Genomic DNA, 26,153 nt, shown 5'->3' with positions numbered 1-26,153 from the left:
CTCAATACTCTAGAACATTTGTGGGCAGAACTGAAAAAGCATGTGTGAGCAAGGAGGCCTACAAACCTGACTCAGTTACACCAGCTCTGTCAGGACGAATGGGACAAAATTCACCCAATTTATTGTGGGAAGCTTGTGGAAGGCTACCCAAAACATTTGACCCAAGTTAAACAATTTAAAAGCAATGCTGCCAAATACTAACTGAGTGTATGTAAACTTCTGACCCGCTGGGAATGTGACAAAATAAATAAAAGCTGAAATAAATCATTCTCTCTTCTATTATTCTGACATTTCACATTCTTAAAATAAAGTGGTGATCCTAACTGACCTAAGACAGGGAATTTTTATTCTGATTAAATGTCAGGAATTGTGAAAACTGAGTTTAAATGTATTTGGCTAAGGTGTATGTAAACTTCCGACTTCAACTGTACATACTGCTTAAAGCTATCCAGACTAAAACTATTATGTTTGTAAATGATATGACAATGGTTATAACCGTTTGGTTTATCAAAAATCTTAAGTGTTTGTTTGAAGAGTGATTCAATTGGTTTCAGAATAGTAGCTCCTCCTTGTGACCAGCATGTGAGGCAATACCTCAGATGTGAGAAAATCATAGCATGCATATATAGTTCGGCGGCCAACATCAATTTTTTATTGAAGTTGGGTACTTTGCCATGTATTTGTACTCTTTATCTGGACCCCAGGAAGAGTAGTTGCTGCATGTGAAGTAGCTAATGGGGATCCTAATACACTAAACTAAATTCCGGCAACTGAGTTAGGAAGGACGCTCGTATCTTTATAGTGACTGGGTGTATTGATACACCATTCAAAGTGTAACTAATAACTTCACCATGATCAAAGGGATGGAAAACCTCCCTGGTCTTTGTGGTTGAATCTGTGGTTGAAATTCAAAGCTCAACCGAGGGACATTACAGATAATTGTATGTGTGGGGTACTTAGATGAGATAGTCATTCAACTTCTTATGTGACTTAAGCAAATTTCTATAACAGAACTGTTTTAGGATTGCCTTAACAAAGGGGTTGAATACTTATTGACTCAAGACATTTCAGCTTTTTATTTTTTATTAATACAATTTTGATAAACATAATTCCACTTTGATGTTATGGGGTATTGTGTGTAAGCCAGTGACAAAAACCAAATCTAAATTCAATTCATTTTAATTCAGGCTGTAACACAACATATGGAAAAGGTCAAGGGGTGTAATTACTTTCTCAAGGCACTGTATATCAACATCCTTCTTGTCAATTCAAATATCCCATGTTGCTGCTGTCAATTGTGAGCAGCACATTTAACACTGCATTCAGTCTGAACTGAACCCCAGAATATGCAGCAGGAGGACAACATTACACAGGTGATAAAAAGGTGGCAGAAACAGTACACCACAATACTTTCAAATGTTTTACTCTGTCTAGAAGTGATCAAATCAGGAGAAGAACAAGTGAAGGAAGCGGCATAGGGAAAATAAGTGTAGGTTCCAAAATGTCCAAAGTTGAGGGACCATGGGGCATAAAATATAGTGTGGAATAAGTAGTAGCTAGAGGGATGGTTGGCCATGGATTAAACATAAAATGGTGTGCTGGTGTGCTTCTGCACCCCTTTTAGGTTATTGTCTCAAATATCAATTCCAATGCTTCAATAAGCATTTCTCAACGGCTGGCCATGCCTTCCGCCTGGCTACACCAACTCGGCCAACAGCTCCGCCCCCCCCGCAGCTCCTCGCCCAAGCCTCTCCAGGTTCTCCTTTACCCAAATCCAGATAGCAGATGTTCTGAAAGAGCTGCAAAACCTGGACCCGTACAAATCAGCTGGGCTTGACAATCTGGACCCTCTATTTCTGAAACTATCCGCCGCCATTGTCGCAACCCCTATTACCAGCCTGTTCAACCTCTCTTTCATATCGTCTGAGATCCCCAAGGATTGGAAAGCTGCCGCAGTCATCCCCCTCTTCAAAGGGGGGGACACCCTGGACCCAAACTGTTATAGACCTATATCCATCCTGCCCTGCCTATCTAAGGTCTTCGAAAGCCAAGTCAACAAACAGGTCACTGACCATCTCGAATCCCACCGTACCTTCTCCGCTGTGCAATCTGGTTTCCGAGCCGGTCACGGTGGCACCTCAGCCACACTCAAGGTACTAAACGATATCATAACCGCCATCGATAAAAGACAGTACTGTGCAGCCGTCTTCATCGACCTTGCCAAGGCTTTCGACTCTGTCAATCACCATATTCTTATCGGCAGACTCAGTAGCCTCGGTTTTTCGGATGACTGCCTTGCCTGGTTCACCAATTACTTTGCAGACAGAGTTCAGTGTGTCAAATCGGAGGGCATGCTGTCGGGTCCTCTGGCAGTCTCTATGGGGGTGCCACAGGGTTCAATTCTCGGGCCTACTCTTTTCTCTGTATATATCAATGATGTTGCTCTTGCTGCGGGCGATTCCCTGATCCACCTCTACGCAGACAACACCATTCTATATACTTTCGGCCCGTCATTGGACACTGTGCTATCTAACCTCCAAACGAGCTTCAATGCCATACAGCACTCCTTCCGTGGCCTCCAACTGCTCTTAAACGCTAGTAAAACCAAATGCATGCTTTTCAACCGATCGCTGCCTGCACCCGCATGCCCGACTAGCATCACCACCCTGGATGGTTCCGACCTTGAATATGTGGACATCTATAAGTACCTAGGTGTCTGGCTAGACTGCAAACTCTCCTTCCAGACTCATATCAAACATCTCCAATCGAAAATCAAATCAAGAGTCAGCTTTCTATTCCGCAACAAAACCTCCTTCACTCACGCCGCCAAGCTTACCCTAGTAAAACTGACTATCCTACCGATCCTCGACTTCGGCGATGTCATCTACAAAATGGCTTCCAACACTCTACTCAGCAAACTGGATGCAGTCTATCACAGTGCCATCCGTTTTGTCACTAAAGCACCTTATACCACCCACCACTGCGACTTGTATGCTCTAGTCAGCTGGCCCTCGCTACATATTCGTCGCCAGACCCACTGGCTCCAGGTCATCTACAAGTCCATGCTAGGTAAAGCTCCGCCTTATCTCAGTTCACTGGTCACGATGGCAACACCCATCCGTAGCACGCGCTCCAGCAGGTGTATCTCACTGATCATCCCTAAAGCCAACACCTCATTTGGCCGCCTTTCGTTCCAGTACTCTGCTGCCTGTGACTGGAACGAACTGCAAAAATTGCTGAAGTTGGAGACTTTTATCTCCCTCACCAACTCCAAACATCAGCTATCTGAGCAGCTAACCGATCGCTGCAGCTGTACATAGTCTATTGGTAAATAGCCCACCCATTTCCACCTACCTCATTCCCATACTGTTTTTATACTGTTTTTATTTATTTACTTTTCTGCTCTTTTGCACACCAATATCTCTACCTGTACATGACCATCTGATCATTTATCACTCCAGTGTTAATCTGCAAAATTGTAATTATTCGCTACCTCCTCATGCCTTTTGCACACATTGTATATAGACTGCCCCTTTTTTCTACTGTGTTATTGACTTGTTAATTGTTTACTCCATGTGTAACTCTGTGTTGTCTGTTCACACTGCTATGCTTTATCTTGGCCAGGTCGCAGTTGCAAATGAGAACTTGTTCTCAACTAGCCTACCTGGTTAAATAAAGGTGAAATAAAATAAATAAATAAAAATGTCCAGTCATACTCGGGGTCTCAGCGTGTGTTCCTGCATTCATTCCCTATCAGTTGCAGCATTAAAATCGTGGTCATCGTGTGTCTGTGAATCACAACTTTAAAGACGAAAAGTGATCACAGCATTTCCATAAATTGAGTAGTGTTTGCATTATAGAATTTAAGCAATGACAACAGTATTTTGTTGACAACATGGTGGTTCACACTGTGTGTGAATGATGGAATAGTAGGTCCATTTGAGTTTGTTTGGTCACTTAGGCCTGCACATCAACCAGTACTGGGACCATTGGAGACTTGGGATGCTTGCTTTCAAAATGCTGCTTGAATGTTTTTGGGTTTGCGTCTGTAAAGATCAATGACAAAATGGAGGACGTTCATCTGTGGCTTATATTGAATTCAAAGTTGACGCAAATGATAAGCTAAGCAATACGATGCAACAACCTACTGCACATATGAAAGACTATCACACAGGCCAGTACAATAGCCTACAAATTCATTACCAACCAACACTACTCACCCGACAGACAGGGCAGGTGTGGACCGGCGCTGCCTTGGCTGCAATCTTCTGGTCTGCAGCTGCCCCCTTCTAAGCAGCCGCTGCCTTGGCATCAGTCAACAAATTAAACTTCAACTAAAGAGTGAAGCATGCATTATACCCCCCACACACACACCAATTATACCCAGAGTACAGAATAATGAGTTACAATGGTGGACATCTACAGATCTGAATGGCAGGAGTGTGTATAAGCTTTTGTTCCAGCCCAGCTCCTACCTGATAACAAATCATAGCCTATCGCCGTGATTCGTTATGTTGATTATTTAAGTTGGATGTTAGAGCTGGGCTGAGCCCTTCACACACTCCTGCTCTTCAGGACTTCCTGCTATGACTGAAACAGACCAAAGCAGGAGTATTGTTGAAGGTTGAAACAGCATACCTAGTTGAGAGGTGATAAGACTCAGGCACACCCATTGCTTCTGGAGTAGATAAGGTAGAAATAAGGTTTGCAATTTGGCATCAATAACATGACAGTAATTCGACCTGGAAAAACAAATGTGTGAATATCAATTCAATTAAAACCCACCACAGCAAGTAGGAATAAATACGGTTACATAACCTTGCTTAGTGGCTATACTAATGATTTGCTGTCCAGAGGCTAACAGCAAGCAGATCAATGTCTTCCTGCAGTAAAGTAAGTACACTGTTGACTGAAGAGATACTAAATCAGGCCATTTCTGAAACCTCTCAAAAAGCCAGACCAAAATAATGCAGTTAGCTAGGTTAGCTACATGTCAAGTACCGGAGAAGTCTAATTGAAGTAGGCTACCCACCCCTCAGCCACAGACACAAACAAACATCAAGAATGCCTAGCTTCACCATCTAAGTCGGCTAGCTAGTTAACTAGCAAGCTAGATAGTTGGTTTAGAAAAGCCAAAGAAAGAAACTTGTTTTTATGAATTTGTCATGCATTTAAATGGATAGACAAATACACAGCTCATGTAGCCATATAGCCAGGCTACTGTTGCTAACTAGATAGCTAACCATGAGCGAGCTAGCTAGCTAGATAACAGGTATTGTGTAAATGTTAAACTTTCCCAAGACAGTTCACATAATTGTCCATTTAAACACATTTAGCCAATTTATTATTTTCTAAATGTAGCTACCATTAGATAGTTAATCGAGAGAGTCTTAACTGCTTCGATTCGGCAGTCTCATCCAGATAATCATGGCCTTGGTGAGTGACGTGAAGTTTGAGACAGGCATTTCTAGTTCTGTATGATGGCCAAATTAGCAGCTAATTAACATTTCATTTTTTCGGCATCTTTTAATCAAAAATGTTACGGTAAGCCTACATGAAACACATGCCCTTATTTGAAGTGTTTCTAAAGTCATGTATGGGGAAAAATTATGATGGAAAAATTGGAACCATTTCAATTTAAGGGCTTTCTTGGCATGGGAAACACATGTGAACATAGCCAAAGCAAGTGAAGTACAGTTGAAGTCGGAAATTTACATACACCTTAGCCAAATACATTTAAACTAAGTTTTTCACAATTCCTGACATTTAATACAAATTCCCTGTCTTAGGTAAGTTAGGATCACCACTTTATTTTAAGAATGTGAAATGTCAGAATAATAGGAGAGAGAATGATTTATTTCAGCTTTTATTTCTTTCATCACATTCCCAGTGGGTCAGAAGTTTACATACACTCAATTCGTATTTGGTAGCATTGCATTTAAATTGCTTAACTTGGGTCAAACGTTTCGGATAGCCTTCCACAAGCTTCCCACAATAAGTTGGGTGAATTTTGGCACATTTCTCCTGACAGAGCTGGTGTAACTGAATCAGCTTTGTAGGCCTCCTTTCTCGCACACACTTTTTCAGTTCTGCACACAAATGTTCTATAGGATTTAGATCTGGGCTTTGTGAGGGCCACTCCAATACCTTGACTTTGTTGTCCTTAAGCCATTTTGCCACAACTTTGGAAGTATGCTTGGGGTCATTGTCCATTTGGAAGACCCATTTGCAACCAAGCTTTAACTTTCTGAATGTCTTGAGATGTTGCTTCAATATATCCACATAATTTCCCTCCCTCATGATGCCATCTATTTTGTGAAGTGCACCAGTCCCTCCTGCAGCAAAGCACCCCCACAACATGATGCTGCCACCCCCATGCTTCACGGTTGAGATGGTGTTCTTCGGCTTGCAAGCATCCCCCTTTCTCCTCCAAACATAACAATGGTCATTATGGCCAAAGAGTTCTATTTTTGTTTCATCAGACCAGAGAACAATTCTCCTAAATGTACGATCTTTGTCCCCATGTGGAGTTGCAAACCGTAGTTTGGCTTTTTTTATGACAGTTTTGGAGCAATGGCTTCTTCCTTGCTGTGCGGCCTTTCAGGTTATGTCGATATAGGACTCGTTTTACTGTGGATATACAGTAGATAATTTTTACCGGTTTCCTCCATCCTTTACTGTTGTTCTGGGATTGATTCGCACTTTTCGCACCAAAGTACGTCCATCTCTAGGAGACAGAACGTGTCTCCTTCCTGAGCGGTATGACAGCTGCGAGGTCCCATGGTGTTTATACTTGCGTACTATTGTTCGTACAGATGAACGTGGTACCTTCATGTGTTTGGAAATTGCTCCTAAGGATGAACTTGTGGAGGTCTACAATTTGGTTTTGGCTGATTTCTTTTGGTTTTCCCATGATGTCAAGCAAAGAGGCACTGAGTTTGAAGGTAGGCCTTGAAATACATCCACAGGTACACCTCCAATTGACTCAAATGATGTCAATTAGCCTATCAGAAGCTGCTAAAGCCATGACATCATTTTCTGGAATTTTCCAAGCTGTTTAAAGGCACAGCCAACTTAGTGTATGTAAACTTCTGACCCACTGGAATTGTGATACAGTGAATTATAAGTGAAATAATCTGTCTGTAAACAATTGTGGGAAGAATTCCTTGTGTCATGGACAAAGTAGATGTCCTAACTGACTTGCCAAAACTATAGTTTGTTGACAAGAAATTTGTGGAGTGGTTGAAACACTAGTTTTAATGACTCCAACCTAAGTGTTTGTAAACTTCCGACTTCAACTGTAGATAACAAACCAAAGGGAAATAAACAATAAAAATGAACAGTAAACTTTACACTCACAGAAGTTCCAAAAGAATAAAGACATTTCAAATGTCATATTATTTCTACATACAGTGTTGTAACGATGTGCAAATAATTAAAGTTCTAAAGGGAAAATAAAGAAACATAAATATGGGTTGTATTTACAATGGTGTTTGTTTATCACTGGTTGCCATTTTCTTGTGGGAACAGGTCACACATCTTTCTGCTGTGATGGCACACTGTGGTATTTCACATGGTAGATATGGGAGTTTATCAAAATTGGGTTTATTTTCAAAATCTTTGTGGATCTGTGTAATCTGAGGGAAATATGTGTCTCTAATTTGGTAATAGATTTGGCAGGAGGTTAGGAAGTGCTTTCCACCTCATTGTGTGGGCAGTGTGCACATTGTCTGTCTTCTTTTGAGAGTCAGGTCTGCCTACAGCTTTCCTTTTCCTTTCCTACAGCTTTCCTTTGAGTCAGTCACAGTGGTCAGGTATTTTGCTCTGTTTTTTTGTTAAATCTTTCCAATGTGTCAAGAAATTATATTTTTGTTTGGGTCTAATTGGGTTGCTGTCCTGGGGATCTGTGGGGTCTGTTTGTGTTTTGTGAACAGAGCTCTAGGACCAGCTTGCTTTGGGGACTCTTCTCCAGGTTCATCTCCCTGTAGGTGATGGCTTTGTTATGGAAGGTTTGGGAAACGCTTCCTTTTAGTTGGATAGACTAGAATAGATGTATTGAAGAACTGTGAATGTTGTTCAATACACCCTGAACACCCTGAATCTTTGGCATTTGTAATACCCTTTTAAAAGTGACCGCCCCTTCAGTTTTACTTTTGGATCATGTCTCCTAAACGTTTGAACGATTATATCATGACATTTGTAACAACTTGATGATTTAAAAGGTGCAATCTGCAATTGACACAATAACAAAGTGGGAACCCCGCTTCGGTTTTGGTAAAGCACTGAGCGATGGGTCTGGAGAAATGTAACCACTCTCAGATTCATAGACAGAGCCATGGATGCATGGACAGGGTTGTGCCGTGGCGGAGATCTTTGTGGGCTATACTCGGCCTTGTCTCAGGATGGTAAGTTGGTGGTTGAAGATATCCCTCTAGTGGTGTGGGGGCTGTGCTTTGGCAAAGTGGGTGGGGTTATATCCTTCCTGTTTGGCCCTGTCCGGGGGTGTCCTCGGATGGGGCCACAGTGTCGCCTGACCCCTCCTGTCTCAGCCTCCAGTATTTATGCTGCAGTAGTTTATGTGTCGGGGGGCTAGGGTCAGTTTGTTATATCTGGAGTACTTCTCCTGTCCTATTCGGTGTCCTGTGTGGATTTAAGTGTGCTCTCTCTAATTCTCTCTTTCTCTCTTTCTTTCTCTCTCTCGGAGGACCTGAGCCCTAAGACCATGCCTCAGGACTACCTGACATGATGACTCCTTGCTGTCCCCAGTCCACCTGGCAGTGCTGCTGCTCCAGTTTCAACTGTTCTGCCTTATTATTATTGGACCATGCTGGTCATTTATGAACATTTGAACATCTTGGCCATGTTCTGTTATAATCTCCACCCGGCACAGCCAGAAGAGGACTGGCCACCCCACATAGCCTGGTTCCTCTCTAGGTTTCTTCCTAGGTTTTGGCCTTTCTAGGGAGTTTTTCCTAGCCACCGTGCTTCTACACCTGCATTGCTTGCTGTTTGGGGTTTTAGGCTGGGTTTCTGTACAGCACTTTGAGATATCAGCTGATGTACGAAGGGCTATTATAAATACATTTGATTTGATTTGATTTGACAGACCATCCAATACATTTAAATAATAGTTTTAAGCATGTTATGAGGCTAAACAGTATTTGGTTACATTTAAAATGTCTACAAACATTAGAGTAAAACAAGCTTATATTTTAGGTTCTAAGCTCATAAGGCATATTTTTTTTTTTTCATAGCGTACTGGTAGTCCCATAGTCATTGATGCATTTGGTGCACCAGAAATATAAAACTCCTCTCAATGACCTCTCCTGCCACCTAGGGCTCAATACCAAAACAGCTCCAATCAGCGGCTTAGGTAGAGTTCATACATATCCAATCGTTTCAGCTCCCTGGGCAGACCATTGAGATCTACACTATAAATACATATGAGAAGGATCAGTAATATAAGGGTTTGGAAACTTGGTTCAGCTGGGGGGAGGGAGATTTACAACATTCCCACAGGTCCTTGCTTGTCAAACGGGGAGGGGGAGATGGTATGGAATCAAAAAGGGGTAGGGGGAAGTAGTGGCTAAGACTGAGCTAGTCTGGTAGTGACCTCCATCTAAGCTACTGTACAGACACCGGCCCACGAGAGAGCGGGAAGTGAAGTGGTAGCCAAGGCCTGCTATATTTAGCCACCTCCCACGCTGGCCAAACCACATACCAATGACAACAGACACTGACACCCACCCAGTCACTCACCCATCCCAGCCAGCCACTGATCCCCACCCCCTCCCCCTCTTTCCCACCCACACCCGCAACATCTTCAGAGCTGGGGAGCGCAAGGACCCGTCTAGGCCGCACTACCCAGTCTGACCTCCTCGCCCCACGCCTTCCTAGCTTCCGTAAGGATATAGACGTATCTTGAGATCCCCCTAAAGGGACCTACACACAGGTAAGGTGTCATAACCATAGGGCCACTTCTTAGGTGTTGTGCCTATATGTTTTGCTGTGTGATTGTACAGGGTGACATTGATGTTTCAAGTCAAGCTTGTTGGGGACACTCAATAGACCGTTGGGACAGAGCTGCCCTCCGCACTATTGTCAATTTAACAAGTTCTTTGCTAATATGTAAGGTCCATCTGAACCCCTAAGATTTAATAGAGCCTGGCATTATGTCAATGACCAACCTGGACTCAGGGGTAGACGTAACATAGTAAATGTAAATCTGTCTCCCACCATTTAGTATATGTTACATATGTATTAATTTGTGGATGGCCATCATCTATTTCATATGATATGATATGTTACGAAATACAATTCGTATGATATGTTCCCAATTGCAATTTGTACAATATGTTGCTAACTTGCAATGCGTATGCTATGTTTCGAATTAGTTAACATTAGTTAGGTGGTCAACTCTAACATTAGCTAGTTGGCTAACTTAGGGTTAAAGTTAGGAGTTAGGTTAAAGGGTTAGGGTTAGCTAACCTGCTAAGTACTGTAGTTGCAAAGTAGCTAAAAAGTAGTAAGTAGTTGTAAAGTTGCTAATTAAATTTGTCCATGATGAGATTCGAACACTCAACCTTTGGGTTGCTAGACATTGAGTCTATGAGACCAGGCTGGAATGACTTACTCTATGTTGATTAATTTAATTATGTATGACAACGTGCAGCAATTTCACATTATTTCTTAGTTCTCCATACATCTTTTGTTGGTGCTATTCCCTTAACATTTTTACATTTACAACAGAGTATGAACGAACATTGAGAATTCTTTGGAAGTGGATTTACTTCTTGGAGCTGACACTAAAAGCTATGAATGAACATGTGAGCATGCTTTAATCGACTGGTCAGATAGCTATGAATGGCTCTAAGGCCAAATTAGTGGACAAGATCAGTTTTGAGTTGTTTTACTTTACTTATGAGTACCTATTCATAAAATACTGTACATGCAAGTATATATATATTCATTCAGATTTGAATAAAAACAAGATGGTGCATACAGTGTTTCCCAACTCTGGTCCTCGAGTACCCCCAACAGCACACATTTCTGTTGTAGCCCCGGACATAAAATGACTGATTAGCTGACAAGTAGATTCAGGTTTGCTTGTCTGGGGCCACAACAAAAATATGTACTGTTTGGGGTACTCGAGGACCAGAATTGGGAAATTGCAGTAGGCTATAGCTTGACTTGGGCAAAATGTGTATTTTGCCGTGGACTGTTGCTCGCCCCATCTTCTCAACTGTCACATCTGTTTGTTGTGTCCTGTCCTGTATCCCTGTCCATTTTCGACCAACCTGGGTAATTCCAAGCATATCGATTCTTGTTCTACCGTGGTTCGCTCCTGCCATGTCTGATGAGTATGTGCTCAGCTTTTAACGGCCCAAGGTTATTTAAAGGGATGCCAAGGTTATTTAAAGGATGCCAAGGTTATTTAAAGGGATGTGCTAACTTTGCCCTTTTAGCGCCTCCAATAAATGCAACCGGCCCCAGCGCGTGTTTGTGCGTGGCAGGGGGAGTGTAATGTTAGCAGATCAATAGCATGCTGCACAGTGTTGCCTCCTTTGGGGTGATGTTAAGCTAGCTGTCATTGAACGAGGTGTGCCGTAACATGCTGTCCCTTGTGATATTGTGTTTCCCCAGCGGCAGCAATGTCACAGTTCTCTACCATGACAACCAATGAGAGGAAGCTACAAGCAGCAGCCATCTGTAGGGAGATACAGGGTCCTGAAGGTACCCCTCTCACTCTCTGAATAAATGTAACTGCAGTCATAGTGTACATACTGCACAGACATAAATACACTCACGTGAGTGCCTGTGAACAAACACAAACGCGTACGTACGTACACACACACACACCAAAGGAGGCTGCTGGGAGGCGCTATAGGAGGACAGGCTCATTGTAATGGCTGGAATAGAATGAATAGAACGGTATCAAACATATGGAAACCACATATGCCATTCCATTAATTCCAGAGCTCCCACCACCAGCCTCCTCTGACACACACACTTAACACTCTCACTTTGTAGCGGTGTATCATCTAGTTCGCCACCATCTAAGGCCCTGTATATAAATAAGAATTTTATTTGCTCAAAGTAACTAATCTCTTTGTCGTTGTCCTTTGAACAAGCTATTTCTGGGCGTGGACAACTGCATGGCTTGTCGCGGTAGGGAGGGAGGGATGGGGGGGGCCTGAGGGTCACTGACAGCTGAAGCATATTCTGGCAGGCTAGATTGCTTTTGGCTGATTTGATAGGCCTATGACACCTCCATGATCAGCATGCATTAGGTATTAATCGCAAACAAGGGGGCCAACATGAGAGGCTGGCTGACACGAGAAAATGATTCATCATTACTCATATTGACAGTATACACTATATCAAAGTATATCAAACATTAGGAACACCTCGATTTGTCAGGTTATAGACTCTATAAGGTGTTTGAAAGTCTTCCACTGGGATGCTGGCCCATGTTGACTCAATACTTCCCACAGTTGTGTCAAGTTGGCTGGATGTCTTTTGGGTGGTGGACCATAGTTGATACACACAGGACACTGTTGAGTGTGAAAAACCCAGCAGCGTTGCAGTTCTTGACACAAACCGGTGTGCCTGGTACCTACTGTACTACCATATCCCGTTCAAAAGCACTTGAATCTTTTGTCTTGCCCATTCACCCTCTGAATGGCACACATACACAGCCCATGTCTCAATTGTCTCAATACTTAAACATCCTTCTTTAACCAGTCTCCTCCCCTTCATCTACACTGATGGAAGTGGATTTAACAAGGGTCATCAATAAGGGATCATAGCTTGCTCAATGTAATGTTGTGTATACTCAGTGTATACTAAGTCAGTGAGGTGGGTATTGGGAATGTGTAAAATGTGTTTTACATTGAAAGGTAATCAGTAGAATGTAATTAGCAAAATGTGCATATTGTCTGTATAATGAGAAACTGCTTTGACAGAATATGCATAATAGGGTCATTTAAAAGTAATGGCGTATGGGACACTAGCTCAGCCAAACGCAGATAAACCGACAACTACACATAATAAGTGCATATACATGTGGAGGTACAGTATGACACAATACACACACACACCAGAACCCCCCACACACACACACACATTCACACACACACTTTCTCAGAGCTGCTGTGTCTCTTCCAGATGCAGAGATGGACCTGGGGAAGAAGATGAGTGTCCCTAAGGATGTGATGCTGGAGGAGCTGTCTCTGGCCTCCAACAGGGGCTCCCTCCTCTTTGAAAAGCGCAAGAGGCGCTCCGAGAAATACACTTTCGAGAACATCCAGAATGTCACCAACACACAGATCAATGTAAGCAACACAAACCACTTGCATGTGCACCCTTGAAGGTGAACACTAACTACAATAGTCTACTACAAGGGCAATCAAAACACTGGAACAAAGTTGCTGTTTCAACAAGAACTTTTAAGGGAAACTGAGCGATGAGGGTGATGACAGTTGCCATTTGTTTTGGTACTTTATGTGATTGTGATGAGAGACGCAAATAAGGCTCATCAGAGTTTCCATTAAACGGTTCAATCAGACCATTGTCAATAAGCATTTTCTACATTATCAGTAACTTATCGGCTGTTGAACTGTAGGAGACTGTTCTGCACGGCTAGTACATCTAGTGATTTATTCTCCCCAATCCTAAAGCAGCCTATGGTCCTAAAGAAAGGAAATTGAGGAACACAATACCTAATTTCCTAATGAAATGCACAGGCACTTGAAATGCATTGCAGACTGCAGCCCTACTGCTGCTCAAGACTTGAACCCGTTCCAGAAACAACCCCTTGACCCTACCTCCTAGGCACTTGTATAGAGTACAGTAGATCTATAGTAGCTCTGCCCTTTGATAGTCTAGGTGGATTTGCTATCGTATATTGCTACATGAAGGTTTATAATGAGGTCATAGAGGATAGGGGGCAGGACATAGGGGTTGTTTCTGGACAAGGCCTTGGACTTGCATAATAGGTATGATATTCTTCCAACGGGCATACGTCAAAGTCCTGTTTTACATGCTTTGTGTTTGGATGGGCAGTGTACGAAGTCATCGTCTTCGCAGCAATATAGGCTACACAGGCCCTAGTAAGCTACTAGACTACTTAGGCCACATAGGGACATTTCCCATATAGCTTTTAAAACAGAAAGTCCAAATGCCAAGGGTCTAATAATCTGTTACTTTGCATTTAGATATTGTTGTATCTAGCTCAGCTGGAGAAGAACGCACATCTGCACGGTTTCACATTGTACATCACTCTGATGTTTTATAACATGTGCCACTCATTCTGATAACCCATTCATACGTAAAGCAGCACACTGTTGTAAACCATAACGTACAGTACGACGTACCATACACAACAGTAATGTCATGCAGTACACTTCCTCTGGTAGTTGCTTGAGCCTTTGGAATGTACACACACAGTCATACCTGTTAAACTCTGAGTGTTGTTTTGGGCCCGGTACCGGGCCTCCGGAGCTTAAGAAAGTGACATATCATTTGAAAGCTAAAGCACTTGTCTTTTTGAAAATTGAGCTTAAATCTTACTGCTGGTGATGTCATAAGAATGTCCCCCATGAGCTATGGTCATATTCATAGAGTATGCAATTTAGGTCAAGTCACCAAAAGTGCAAAAATGTTGTATGTGTGGAAAGGGTACACCCTGGTAGTCATCGTAATGCAATGCGTTTCTTTTTTGATCCACGTTTAATATGACGTTACCTCAAATGCATCCGTTGATCCATCGTTTCCTATGACAACAATGACTGGGAAACATCACCCGATGTCAGGCTTGAGGTGAGGTATTACCCAAACCAGATCAAACCAGATGCATCTGGTTTCAACTGTTTAAAAAAAATGGCTGTGTTCCTATGGGAATTTGCAAATGTGTAGAGTGCCACCATCAGGTAAAAGATATGACAATGTTTTTCTGAACGGTAATTGGTGACATATTTTACTTAAAATCTAGACTTTAAATTCTCTTATTCCCCAACATGGGGACAATTTGGAACCAAAACCCCACCCCAAAAATATTTATTTTATTTAGCTTTTCTTTGCCTGCTGTTTCTCTGGCTCTGTAATAGTCACATTGTTGCTGTACACCTGTAATAGAATGCCACGGTTATTACGTTTCTATCAGTACTAAGCATGTGTTCGTAGGACATTTAGATTTTTTAAATCGTTTGTAAATGTATCTAATGAAGTCGCTTAGAAAATGCCACCAGAGGGCGTCATAGTTTGACAGGTTGTTTGGAATATATTTACAATATATTTGAATATGATGAAATTCTTAAAAAAAAAATATCTCCCCCCAGTTTGTTTACCTTTGGGGGCAAAGGGGAACTGCTATTTCAAGTGTCGACATTCCCTGAGGAAGTCCTGGCATAAATCATTCCAAATATCACTGGGAAGATGAAAGTTACACACTGTGGACCACAGCACAGGATATTCAAGCATGAGAAAACAATGCTCTTTATATTACTGGCTCTGCATAAGACACTCACTGACCTTTCAATTCCCCCCACCCTCTCCTCTTTCTGTCCCTCTCGCTCTCCCTCACTCTTTCTCTCCATCTCTTTGACCCCTGCTCTAAACTGTATTTCTCCTTCCCTCCCTCTCCCCTTAGAATCGTGTAACTCTTCAAACGGAGAGTCAAGAAACCAAAGAAAACAGCTTAAGAGTGGAGCAGTTGTCTAAAACGCCCCAGAACATGCCTGACCTGAGCACAGCCCCTAACCCAGACAACATCGCACCAGGTTGGTGCTGCAACTGTGAAATAACCTCTGCTCTAAACTCATGACCCCATGACCCTTATGACTCAGTAGCCTGGAGGTCAGTGGAGTCATTAGCATGATATATAAGCGTGAGCTATCTCCGGGTGAGCCAGTGACGTTGGAGTCAGCCTTGATCATTTGAAAATGTATGTTGTATCACCTGAATCGCACACAGAATAAAAAGCCTTGGTCCAAATTAAAAGTAGCGCAGCCTGGCCTGGCCTGATAGCAAGCCTAATTTAGAATGAGACTTATATCCAGTCAAGAAACTAACCCTAGCCCCTTACTGCCTAGACAGGATTTTACTTGTATTAAGTTATATAGTCATAGCTCAACCTTGCCCTCTGATAGGCTAGGTAGGACTTTGTTTACTAGGAGCGCTTTCTCCATTATTCACACATGGTGCTGTATGGGGAGGCAGGGTAGCCTAGTGGTTAGAGCGTTGGACTAGAAACCGGAAGGTTGCAAGTTCAAACCCCCGAGCTGACAAGGTACAAATCTGTCGTTCTGCCCCTGAACAGGCAGTTAACCCACTGTTCCTAGGCTGTCATTGAAAATAAGAATTTGTTCTTAACTGACTTGCCTATAAAGGTAAAATAAATAAAAAATATGTATGGTCTAGCTGGATATAACAAACAATGTAATGCTTTGCTAAGGCTTCATAGGGGAAAGCATTTTATCCTTCTATGTAATCTTCTGGCTCAAGGGCATGAGCCATCTTTCTTCTTCTCCTCCTCCTTGTTCTCCCTCTCCCTCTTATTCTCTTTCAATGGATCCCCCCTAAGTTTCTGTATCTATCCCTCATTCTCCCTCTCTCTTTCCCCCCTTACCCTCCCTCTCTTTTTACTGGCGACCATGGGCATAGTTTGATAACAGTCCAGATTCCCCACAGGAAATGTATAGAGTATTTCCTGTGTCCAATGCTCGCTGTCCCCTGATACCATCAGGAAGAGACTGGCTCTCAGATATTGCTCGCACTCCCGATCCAGCACCGTCAACATAATATGGACACCAGTTTAGCCGATGAGCACATGGAGACAGTACGTGTTGCTATTTCGGGAACTTACGACTACGCCACCACCTTGATAGGGAGTCGGAGGAAAAGTCAGTGGATACAGCATGGAAAATTTTGGTTGGACCTTGTGTGCAATTGACCAATAATGTAAAAAATCATAACAGTCACAAAGACGTACCGGACCAAATTTGAACCTATCATAGAGTTTGGATAGCACAGTACAGTGAGTGGAGCTCAATACAGTACTGAACTCTACTATGTTCTGCTGTATTGTACTACACGGTACTTCACTGTGTTTTGCTGTGTTGCGCTGTGATGTTAAAAATTGTGAAACATGAGGAGAATGATATTTATATCCATAATTATGCATTTCTGTGCAGTACAGATCAGGGACCCATGATGTAATTCCGTTACTGGGTGTAAATCAACTTAACTGTAGTTCAATAAACAAAATGTGTTTCAAAGTCAAGGTGCCATGTCATAACAGACACCCCAATCTTTTTGTAGATATTTGTTATATATTCATTCGGAGCAGATATTTAAGAGTTTTTTTTTGGTTTGCATCTGTACAGTTCTTCCACTACATTCGTTTTTGTACATTTTTCAGTGGACATTTTTAAAAGTAGTCCTTGTGCATGGAGTTGTATGGTTTTTTAAACTATTAAATCAATGGTTTCTGTTTGGCATATATTTTAATGTCATTTTTTATTTGTTTTACCTGAGTCAAAGCGTAATTCTGTTACTAACCAAGCTTTGGGGCAACCATGTCACTTATACACAAATCCTCCTCTTATCTCCCCCAACCCCTAGTGTTTCCTGAAGTGCAGCAGTCACAGTACATTTCCCACAACACATTGGAGCAACTAAATGCGCAACCATGCACGTGAGCACTGTATGTGGCCGGTGTAAATCTCTTGTGGTGTGCGTTTTGTGAAAAACAGCAGAACTCCCCAGAGGGGCCAATGTTTGGTCTTTCCCATTTCCTTCTCGAGCAACCATCAATTCAGGAAGAGGGATTGTTCGTTATAAGAGGGTTGGACATGACAGCGCAACACCCCACGTTATGTAACACCTGCTTGCAAGCTGCCCCTGGCGAAGAACACCCGTTTTGAAGGATAGTTCTTTGGATAGGCCTTCCCTGTCACCCTTACACCACACAGTAAGAAGTCCTTCATGTTGGTTCACTGTGGAACTTGACCATATTTTCCTCTGGATGCAACACAGGGAGGACCCGTGCAGTGCTTCATGGGGTTTATATTGAGCTTTGTGTTAAGAAAAATCAGGTTGGTAGTATAATATATCTGGCCTGATGGATGCCTCAAAGGTCATTGTGAATCATTTCTAATAGTCTATTATATTATTTTGCTGTTAAGCAGTTTCTCACTAATTCTCTCTCTCCGTCATTCTCTCCCTCAACCCCTCTTTTTCACTCACTCTACTTCTTGAACCACAAGCTGTACCAAAGAAAGGTTATGTGGAATCCCAGGGCCCTTTCACCAGATTCTCTCTCCCTCTCTTTCACCCAGGTTATGGTGGCCCTCTGAAAGAAATGGAACCAGAGAAGTTCAACAGAACATGCCTCCCGAAGTCCTACCACTCCCCCTGGGACCAGGCCATCTACCACCACGACCCCTCCCTGGCCGATAGCCTCGTCACCTGCCTGCAAGAGCCTGAGGCCAAGCCAGAAGGACCAGGGTACAAGAGCTTCAACAGGTATAGCCGATGATGGACCCGGACCACACCTTGGTTGAAATAGTACTTGCGCATCGTGTAACACTCCTGACTTCGGAAAACATATGTCAACATGTGATTTTGTAATGAGCATAACATACTCTATGTCGAAGTGTACTAAAATGTCAACTTGATTTTACCATTTGTAGTAGATGAAGGGAGTCCACTGACATGCTTTCCTTTATCTGGGTCACAACATAGTCAACAGACACACCATGCATTATCATTTCAACAGAACATGTCCTCCAGACAGTGGCTCATACCTTTGATGGGATGAGCCAATCTGTCACTTCCCTCTGCATTGTTAGTGGTGCAAGGTTAACATTAACATTGTCAATCCTCTATCTATCTCCAGGGTGGCTACTCCGTTCAGAGGCTTCGGAGGCAAGTCCACTAGACCGGCCCCAATGTCCAAGGCCCCCGAGGTGGAACACAACCCCATGTCGGAGCTGTACCCCGAGCTCCAGGCGGAGCCCGCAGTGCAGAGGCCCACATTCAACAGGGTGGCCTGTGGCTGGGCGGGGACCAGCGCCCCACTCATCCTTCCCACAGTGCCGCTGGTTCCCATGCTTATCCCGGAGTCCGATGACCTTTGAAACTCTGGCTGCTGCTGTGTGTCCCGAGACGTTTCCTGGTTTGCTACCCACAAGTCCTTTTTGGTGGGTTAGGGTCAGAATAGGGTCAGAGTGAAGGAAGGAGGTCTTTTGGTTTTCCGCTTAGGGCAAGTTAGCAACGTCTTTGTGGCGAAAACACACGTTTCTCTGATTAACTGGTTGGCCCATGCCCAAGGTATTCTGCCCATCTTCAAACTGCACTTAAAATAAGTCAACCACACTTGCCAGAGTTACTAAATACAGTATAAGAGCTGTACATACATTGATGTGTATGAGTGAAATTGTATTTGCCTGATGACATTTGATTATTGGTATTAGTTGTTTTTTGAGGTAAATAAAATTATGTAAAGCATAATGCTGTTATTTCAGTTTTCCTTTAATGATTTTATGCTTGCATTGCTGCTTTTCCTGCTGAATTAGTCCCTTTCCTTGTGATTGAGTGACACAAATTGCTTTAACATATTCACAGAGAAACGCTTCAATAACTGTTCAGCAGTGAGTGTCTGCACTTGATCTACAGTGAAGGAACCATTGCCGCATGGCATTGCACCTGTGTTCTCTTCTATGTAGTCTTCCATCACCACTCAGTCAGTCTAAGTTACAGTTCTATAACACACCTCAAGTTTACACTGCCCGAGCTGACATATCAAATCTGCTTCCCCGAGGCGAGCGAGATGACGCGCCTCACCTTTTTGCCACTCGCATCATATCAGCCAGTCTCCTACCCACTCCTCTCTGTCGCTACGTATTTCAGTTATCCCACTCAAAATAATATAGGGTATTCGTGAACAGGATGTGACCAATGTTGGGAGTACTCAGATTACTTTTTTTGTGATAACGAGAAACTTAACGGGTTCGTTTTTTAATTTAGGTTATCAGTTAATTACTTTTCCAAATAAGCAAGTCGTTATTTTTACAAAATTAATTTCCTTTTTTTTGTTGGCGCAAATAAAAAATAAAAGTCCCTCACTGTACGTTCGCCGCAGTTTCTGTTTCTTCCTGTTTCTGCACGAACAAGTATTATTCTATTTACAGTTTTTGACAATTGCTTACACATGATTTCTGAAACTAGGGCTCATTTTCTCTAGATTCTACACACAAAACCCCAAAACACACACACAACATGCAAAACATCACACATCTCTTGCAAAACCAAACAGTTAATTCCAAACTATTTGAACTCTTTTCAAAATGGTGTTTTTGCATCAAAACTCTACATACAAACCATCACATGATTAGCTCTTATACACGTCAACTACACACGGATGTGACAAATGTAAAAGACTACTAATCTTGTGTCTTTTGCATGTTCAGTGTGCAGTGCAGTCTACGGCAGTTTGTCATAGCACTCACACGTACATGTGTGTGCACAAATATATACAGTATGTATGCATATTCAATATATATTTACACTATAAACAGAAATGCAAGGGAGTGAAAATAAAATGTATTTCTTTCTCAAAACATTGTATTTTCATCCAGATTTCAGGATGAACAGTAACAGACAGAACAAATACAGTGGAAAATAAACAAATAAGCTTGTTACTGTAAAGATTAAAACTAGGGTGCATCCTGTCTCCTATTTGGGTCTGGCCACAGCACCTCATCAACATCACAAGCGATGTTCTCTTTGGCTCAACAGGGGGGGAAGTCTGGAGTGGTGTATCCTGCCCTGGCATACACACTCGTCTATGTCAACACAGGCCTCCTCCATCGCCTGGAGAAGGGGTATGCGTTAGTGGGGTTGGCGATCGTGTACCTTCCAACGCCATGCCGAAAATAACTCTTCCATTGGGTTTAGAAATGGAGAATATGTTGTCAGGTTGAGCATCAAAACTTGCGTTTGGACTGCTCTGGCCCATTCCTCTGGTCATTGGGAATGAGGATATTATGCAGGGTGTCAAGGAAGGTGATAATGTGGGCAGAATTGTAAGGATGTAGAGTGGCATGATGAAGGTCACCGTTCTGACTAATGGCTGCACACATTGTGATAAATCCAAGATGGCGTAGATGGATTAGCAGTAAGGCGTCTTTGTCTTCGTCTTGTCGTGTCCTAAGTATATATATTTTTATATCTTTTTTATTCGTATATATTTTAAAAATATATTTTCTTAACCTCAACTTCAACATACTCTCCTGCAACCCACTTCACCCAATGTGGTATGGATCTACTATTTTCTTTACTTTAGAACTGGAACCCCCAACAGAGGCTAGCCAGCTAACGAGCTAGTAGTCAGCTAGCCACTGCTAGCGGTCATCAGCTAACCTTTAGCCCGGACTACTCCTGCAAACCTTTTCACCTGGATCATCGCAGTTAGCTAGCTGCTATCTGAGTGGCTATTCCTGGCTCTGTCCCGAAGCAAGCACCAATTAGCCTGGAGCAAGCCTATGCTAGCTGCAGAGGTCCATCAGCCACTCCTTGGGCTACCTATTTTGCCAATTGGCCTGGACTCCTTTTACTGCCGATATGGAGCCCCGCCGATACTTCACGACTGGACTACCGACGTAATCTGCTCGAGGCGGTTTATCAACAGGCTCCTCCATCGCGATGTGCCCTGAATGCCCTTCTGCTAGCCGTGGCCCGCTAGCTGTCTAGAGCATATCGGACTGTTAGCTGAAGAGTTCCATCAGCCAATTTCTTTGGCTACTATATCTATTTTGTCAATTGGCCTGGACCCTTTTACTACACTGAGCCCTGCTGATCCGTCACGACTGATCTGCTGACGTAGCCGCACGATGGGGCTACAACAGACTTCTTCCATCGCGACGTCCCTCTAAGGCCCTTCTGCTAGCCTGTTGGTTAGTGATTATTGTCATATTTCACTGTAGAGCCTCCAGCCCTGCTCAATATGCCTTAGCTAACCCTTTTGTTCCACCCAAGCCTCCCCCATTTCTCCTTCACCCAAATCCAGATAGCTGATGTTCTGAAAGAGCTGCAAAATCTGGACCTGCTCGACCCCTACAAATCAGCCGGGCTAGACAATCTGGACTCTCTCTTTCTAAAATGATCCGCCAAAATTGTTGCAACCCCTATTACTAGCCTGTTCAACCTCTCTTTCGTATCGTCTGAGATCCCCAAAGATTGGAAAGCTTCCGCAGTCATCCCACTCTTCAAAGGAGGAGACACTCTAGACCAAAACTGCTACAGACCTATATCTATCCTACCCTGCCTTTCTAAGGTCTTCGAAAGCCAAGTTAACAAAAAGATCACCGACCATTTTGAATCCCACTGTCGTGACGTTGTATTAGTTAATGTGACGACTGTTGCTCATCGAATGATAAAAGGTTTCTAATTGCGTGATTAACTGAATCAAGCAATTATTAACTCATTAACCTGGGGCACCTTGGGAAAATTAGTTTTATTGAGTTTCTATTTCCCAAATTAAATCAAAGAATATCAGAATATCGATTTTACAACAGCCGCTAATGAATCAGTTACCTCTACAGTCTTGTTCTGAACGTCGCATAATCCGGGAGTCTGCACGGACCCAGGTCTCACCAATGAGTTCGTACCACACCAATCTTAGTTGAGTATTTATTTCCTAGAAATCTAAAATTATGATAAAAGATACACATACACAAAAACACATTCTAGGCTATTGATTAGAACTTAGTATAACGGGCCAACACACTATAGCACGTGTTACCCAAATTGGGGATTTAAAAGAGAGAGAAAAAGAGAATGCCCCCGAGAGAAATATACATTTGGGTGAATTTGGTAGCTATGCTTATTCTAACCCTAGGCTTGCCCCAAACTGCCGCTCTTATGGGTCAGAATATAATGATGTAATTACGTGAGGAAGGTCTCTGTGGATTCTCCGCTCAGACCGTTCAGGCTGCTCAATGACGCACTTCTCCGGCGCAACTCTCTGGTTGTTCTCACGATGTCAGTGTCCTTTTGGCTTAGGAGTCTGTTCCCTCGCCCTTGTTCTGGAAGGCCTCTTCTGAGGACAGACAGCTCTGTAGCTCAGAACTCACAGCGTAGGAATGAAACAGTGTAGATACCACGATTCGATGGGGAGTGGAGGCTAGGTGGTTCGACTTGAATTCACCCGCTTAGACACAGCTACTCATCCGTAGCTTGGGTAGAAAAACATTTCTTTGTCTTCAAACTTGTGTTGCGTTTTGGGTTTGTTGACTTTATTAGACCTCGGCTGCAGCTTGGGTCACTTAGTCTGATCTGTTAATTCTTAACTCACAGGTTTTATACCCTGGGTCAGAAGTGGGCGTAACCGCCTTTAGGGCAATTCTCTGGGCGTACCAAGTTAAGGGCAAGGTCTAGATTTTACTCAAATCCAATTTTAGACAACTAACTTCACATTTCATCTTTACCAAAACATTCTCTTTCATTTGGACATTTTCCACACAACGTACAATGTATAAACATCAAACATATACTAGGAAAACTCTTAATTAACGTTACAATGTTTTCGTAATAACGTCATCTATTAACCTTTAATAACAAAACAAAAATTACATACATTTTCATATTCCATCTATCGTCATGACCACCATTGTGGCTGACGGAAACCATTGTTCCAAAGTCCCTTTATTGCATGTTTAATGTTCTGAGGGTGGTTCTCCATATTGAGGGGACACAGAAATGTTGTGTGGCCTAAGATTTACCAGGGGCGTGAGGGGTCATAAAAACCCCACATCTTCAGACCTCTAGATCTCTCCTCCTCTGTTGGGGTTGGGAGATAATGTGTAGGGTTGTGGTCTCCTGTAACCTGACCCGATCAGGACAGTCATGACACCACCCTACCTTCTCCACAATGCAATCTGGTTTCCGAGCTGGTCATGGGTGCACCTCAGCCACGCTCAAGGACCTAAATGATATCATAACCGCCATCGATAAGAGACAATACTGTGCAGCTGTATTCATCAATCTGGCCAAGGCTTTTGACTCTGTCAATCAACACATTCTAATCGGCAGACTCAACATCCTTGGTTTCTCAAATGACTGCCTCGCCTGGTTCACCAACTACTTCTCAGACAGAGTTCAGTGTGTCAAATCGGAGGGCCTGTTGTCTGGACCTCTGGCAGTCTCTTGGGCTGACTCTTTTTTCTGTATACATCAATGATGTCGCTCTTGCTGCTGGTGATTCTCTGATCCACCTCTACGCAGACGACACCATTCTGCATACTTCTGGCCCTTCTTTGGACACTGTGTTAACTAACCTCCAGATGAGCTTCAATGCCATACAACTCTCCTTCCGTGGCCTTCAACTGCTCTTAAATGCAGGTAAAACTAAACGCATGCTCTTCAACCGATCGCTGCCCACACCTTCCCGCCCGTCCAGCATCACTACTCTGGACGGTTCTGACTTAGAATATGTGGACAACTACAAATACCTAGGTCTCTGGTTAGACTGTAAACTCTCTTCCAGACTCACATTAAGCATCTCCAATCCAAAATTAAATCTAGAATCAGCTTCCTATTTCGCAACAAAGCATCCTTCACTCATGCTGCCAAACAAACCTCATAAAACTGATTATCCTGCCGATCCTTGACTTCGGCGATGTCATTTACAAAATAGCCTCCAACACTACTCAGCAAATTGGATGCAGTCTATCACAGTGCCATCTGTTTTGTCACCAAAGCCCCATATACTACCCACCACTGCGACCTGTATACTCTCGTTGGCTGGCCCTCGCTTCATATTCGTCGCCAAACCCACTGTCTCCACCACATCTATAAGTCGTTGCTAGGTAAAGCCCTGTCTTATCTCAGCTCACTGGTCACCATAGCAGCAGCCACCCATAGCAAGCGCTCCAGGAGGTATATTTCCTGGTCACGCCCCAAAGACAATTCCTTCTTTGGGCGCCTTTTCTTCTAGTTCACTGCTGCCAATGACTGGAACAAATTGCAAAAATCACTGAAGCTGGAGACTCATATCTCCGTCACTAATTTTAAGCACCAGCTATCAGAGCAGTTCACAGATCACTGCACCTGTACATAGCCCATCCAACTACCTCATCCCCATACTGTTATTTAATTATTGTTTTTGCTCCTTTGCACCCCAGTATCTCTACTTGCACATTCATCTTCTGCACATCTATCACTCCAGTGTTTAATTGCTAAATTGTAATTATTTCGCCGCTATGGCCTATTTATTGCCTTTACCTCCCTTTATCTTACCACTGTATATAGACTTTTTCTATTGTGTTATTGACTGTGCTTGTTTATTCCATTGGTAACTCTGTGTTGTTGTTTGTGTCGCACTGCTTTGCTTTATCTTGGCCAGGTCACAGTTGTAAATGAGAACTTGTTCTCAACTAGCCAACTTGGTTAAATAAAGGTGAAATAAATCAAAACTATGTTGCCACCACACTGTCCAGGGACATTGACGATGGCGCGGTGTCCTATGAGGTTTCTTCCCCTTCGACTTGTTTTGGCTAGTTTAAAGCTGACCTCATCAACATAGAGAAAATCATGATGCTGTGCAGCAGCATCTAGTTCCAGAACTCTCTGAAACAGACAAGACAAAACATTATTGTATATCAGTATGAATAGACATAGAGCAGTCAACATGTAGCACAATACACTGGAATACAGTACCAATGACAGGATAGTATAGCTTATTTGTACATATTCATAGCGCAGTTGTTTCACTCTTTCAGAATTTTGCTCAAATAGTACTCTGTAGAGCTGCTTCATACGAATCTGATGGCTTTTCAGGAGACGGCTAAGTGTGGATAAACTCACCCTATTTATGTTACTGAATGGTGTGTTGCAGTGATGATGAGGTGTTGCAGTTGTCGTGGACATATGCTGTTGTTTAAAATGACCATATTCACCATGTGTTATTCCTACTCTGCTCTTCCTCCATTGAAGGGTCGTCTAGCAATTCTGCAAAAACATGATGTGAATGGTTAGGGTGCAAGATTTCTTTCAGTATGAAATGTCATGTTACTGTAGTGCTGTAAGTACAGTAGCATAGTATAGAGGGTAGGTTAACTTACCTGTTCTCATTTTAAAAATGTCCGGATGAC

At 42.8% G+C, this 26,153-nt stretch overlaps 1 protein-coding gene across 1 annotated transcript; it reads left to right on the top strand.

Annotated features, from left to right (window-relative positions):
- Positions 1 to 9,787: 9,787 nt before the first annotated feature.
- LOC115138082 (myozenin-2-like) lies at positions 9,788 to 19,512 on the top strand. The gene is made up of 6 exons (XM_029674537.2): positions 9,788 to 9,952; positions 11,644 to 11,733; positions 13,168 to 13,334; positions 15,650 to 15,779; positions 18,339 to 18,525; positions 18,899 to 19,512. The coding sequence occupies exons 2-6, from the start codon at positions 11,652 to 11,654 to the stop codon at positions 19,137 to 19,139; spliced, it is 807 nt and encodes a 268-aa protein (XP_029530397.1). The 5' UTR covers positions 9,788 to 9,952; positions 11,644 to 11,651; the 3' UTR covers positions 19,140 to 19,512.
- The last annotated feature ends 6,641 nt before the right edge of the window (positions 19,513 to 26,153 follow it).

Source organism: Oncorhynchus nerka, linkage group LG12, assembly GCF_034236695.1.
Source record: "Oncorhynchus nerka isolate Pitt River linkage group LG12, Oner_Uvic_2.0, whole genome shotgun sequence".
Lineage (NCBI taxonomy): Eukaryota > Metazoa > Chordata > Actinopteri > Salmoniformes > Salmonidae > Oncorhynchus > Oncorhynchus nerka.
The sequence above is the reverse complement of the archived record's forward strand: the minus strand, read 5'-3'. Positions and strand labels throughout refer to the sequence as shown.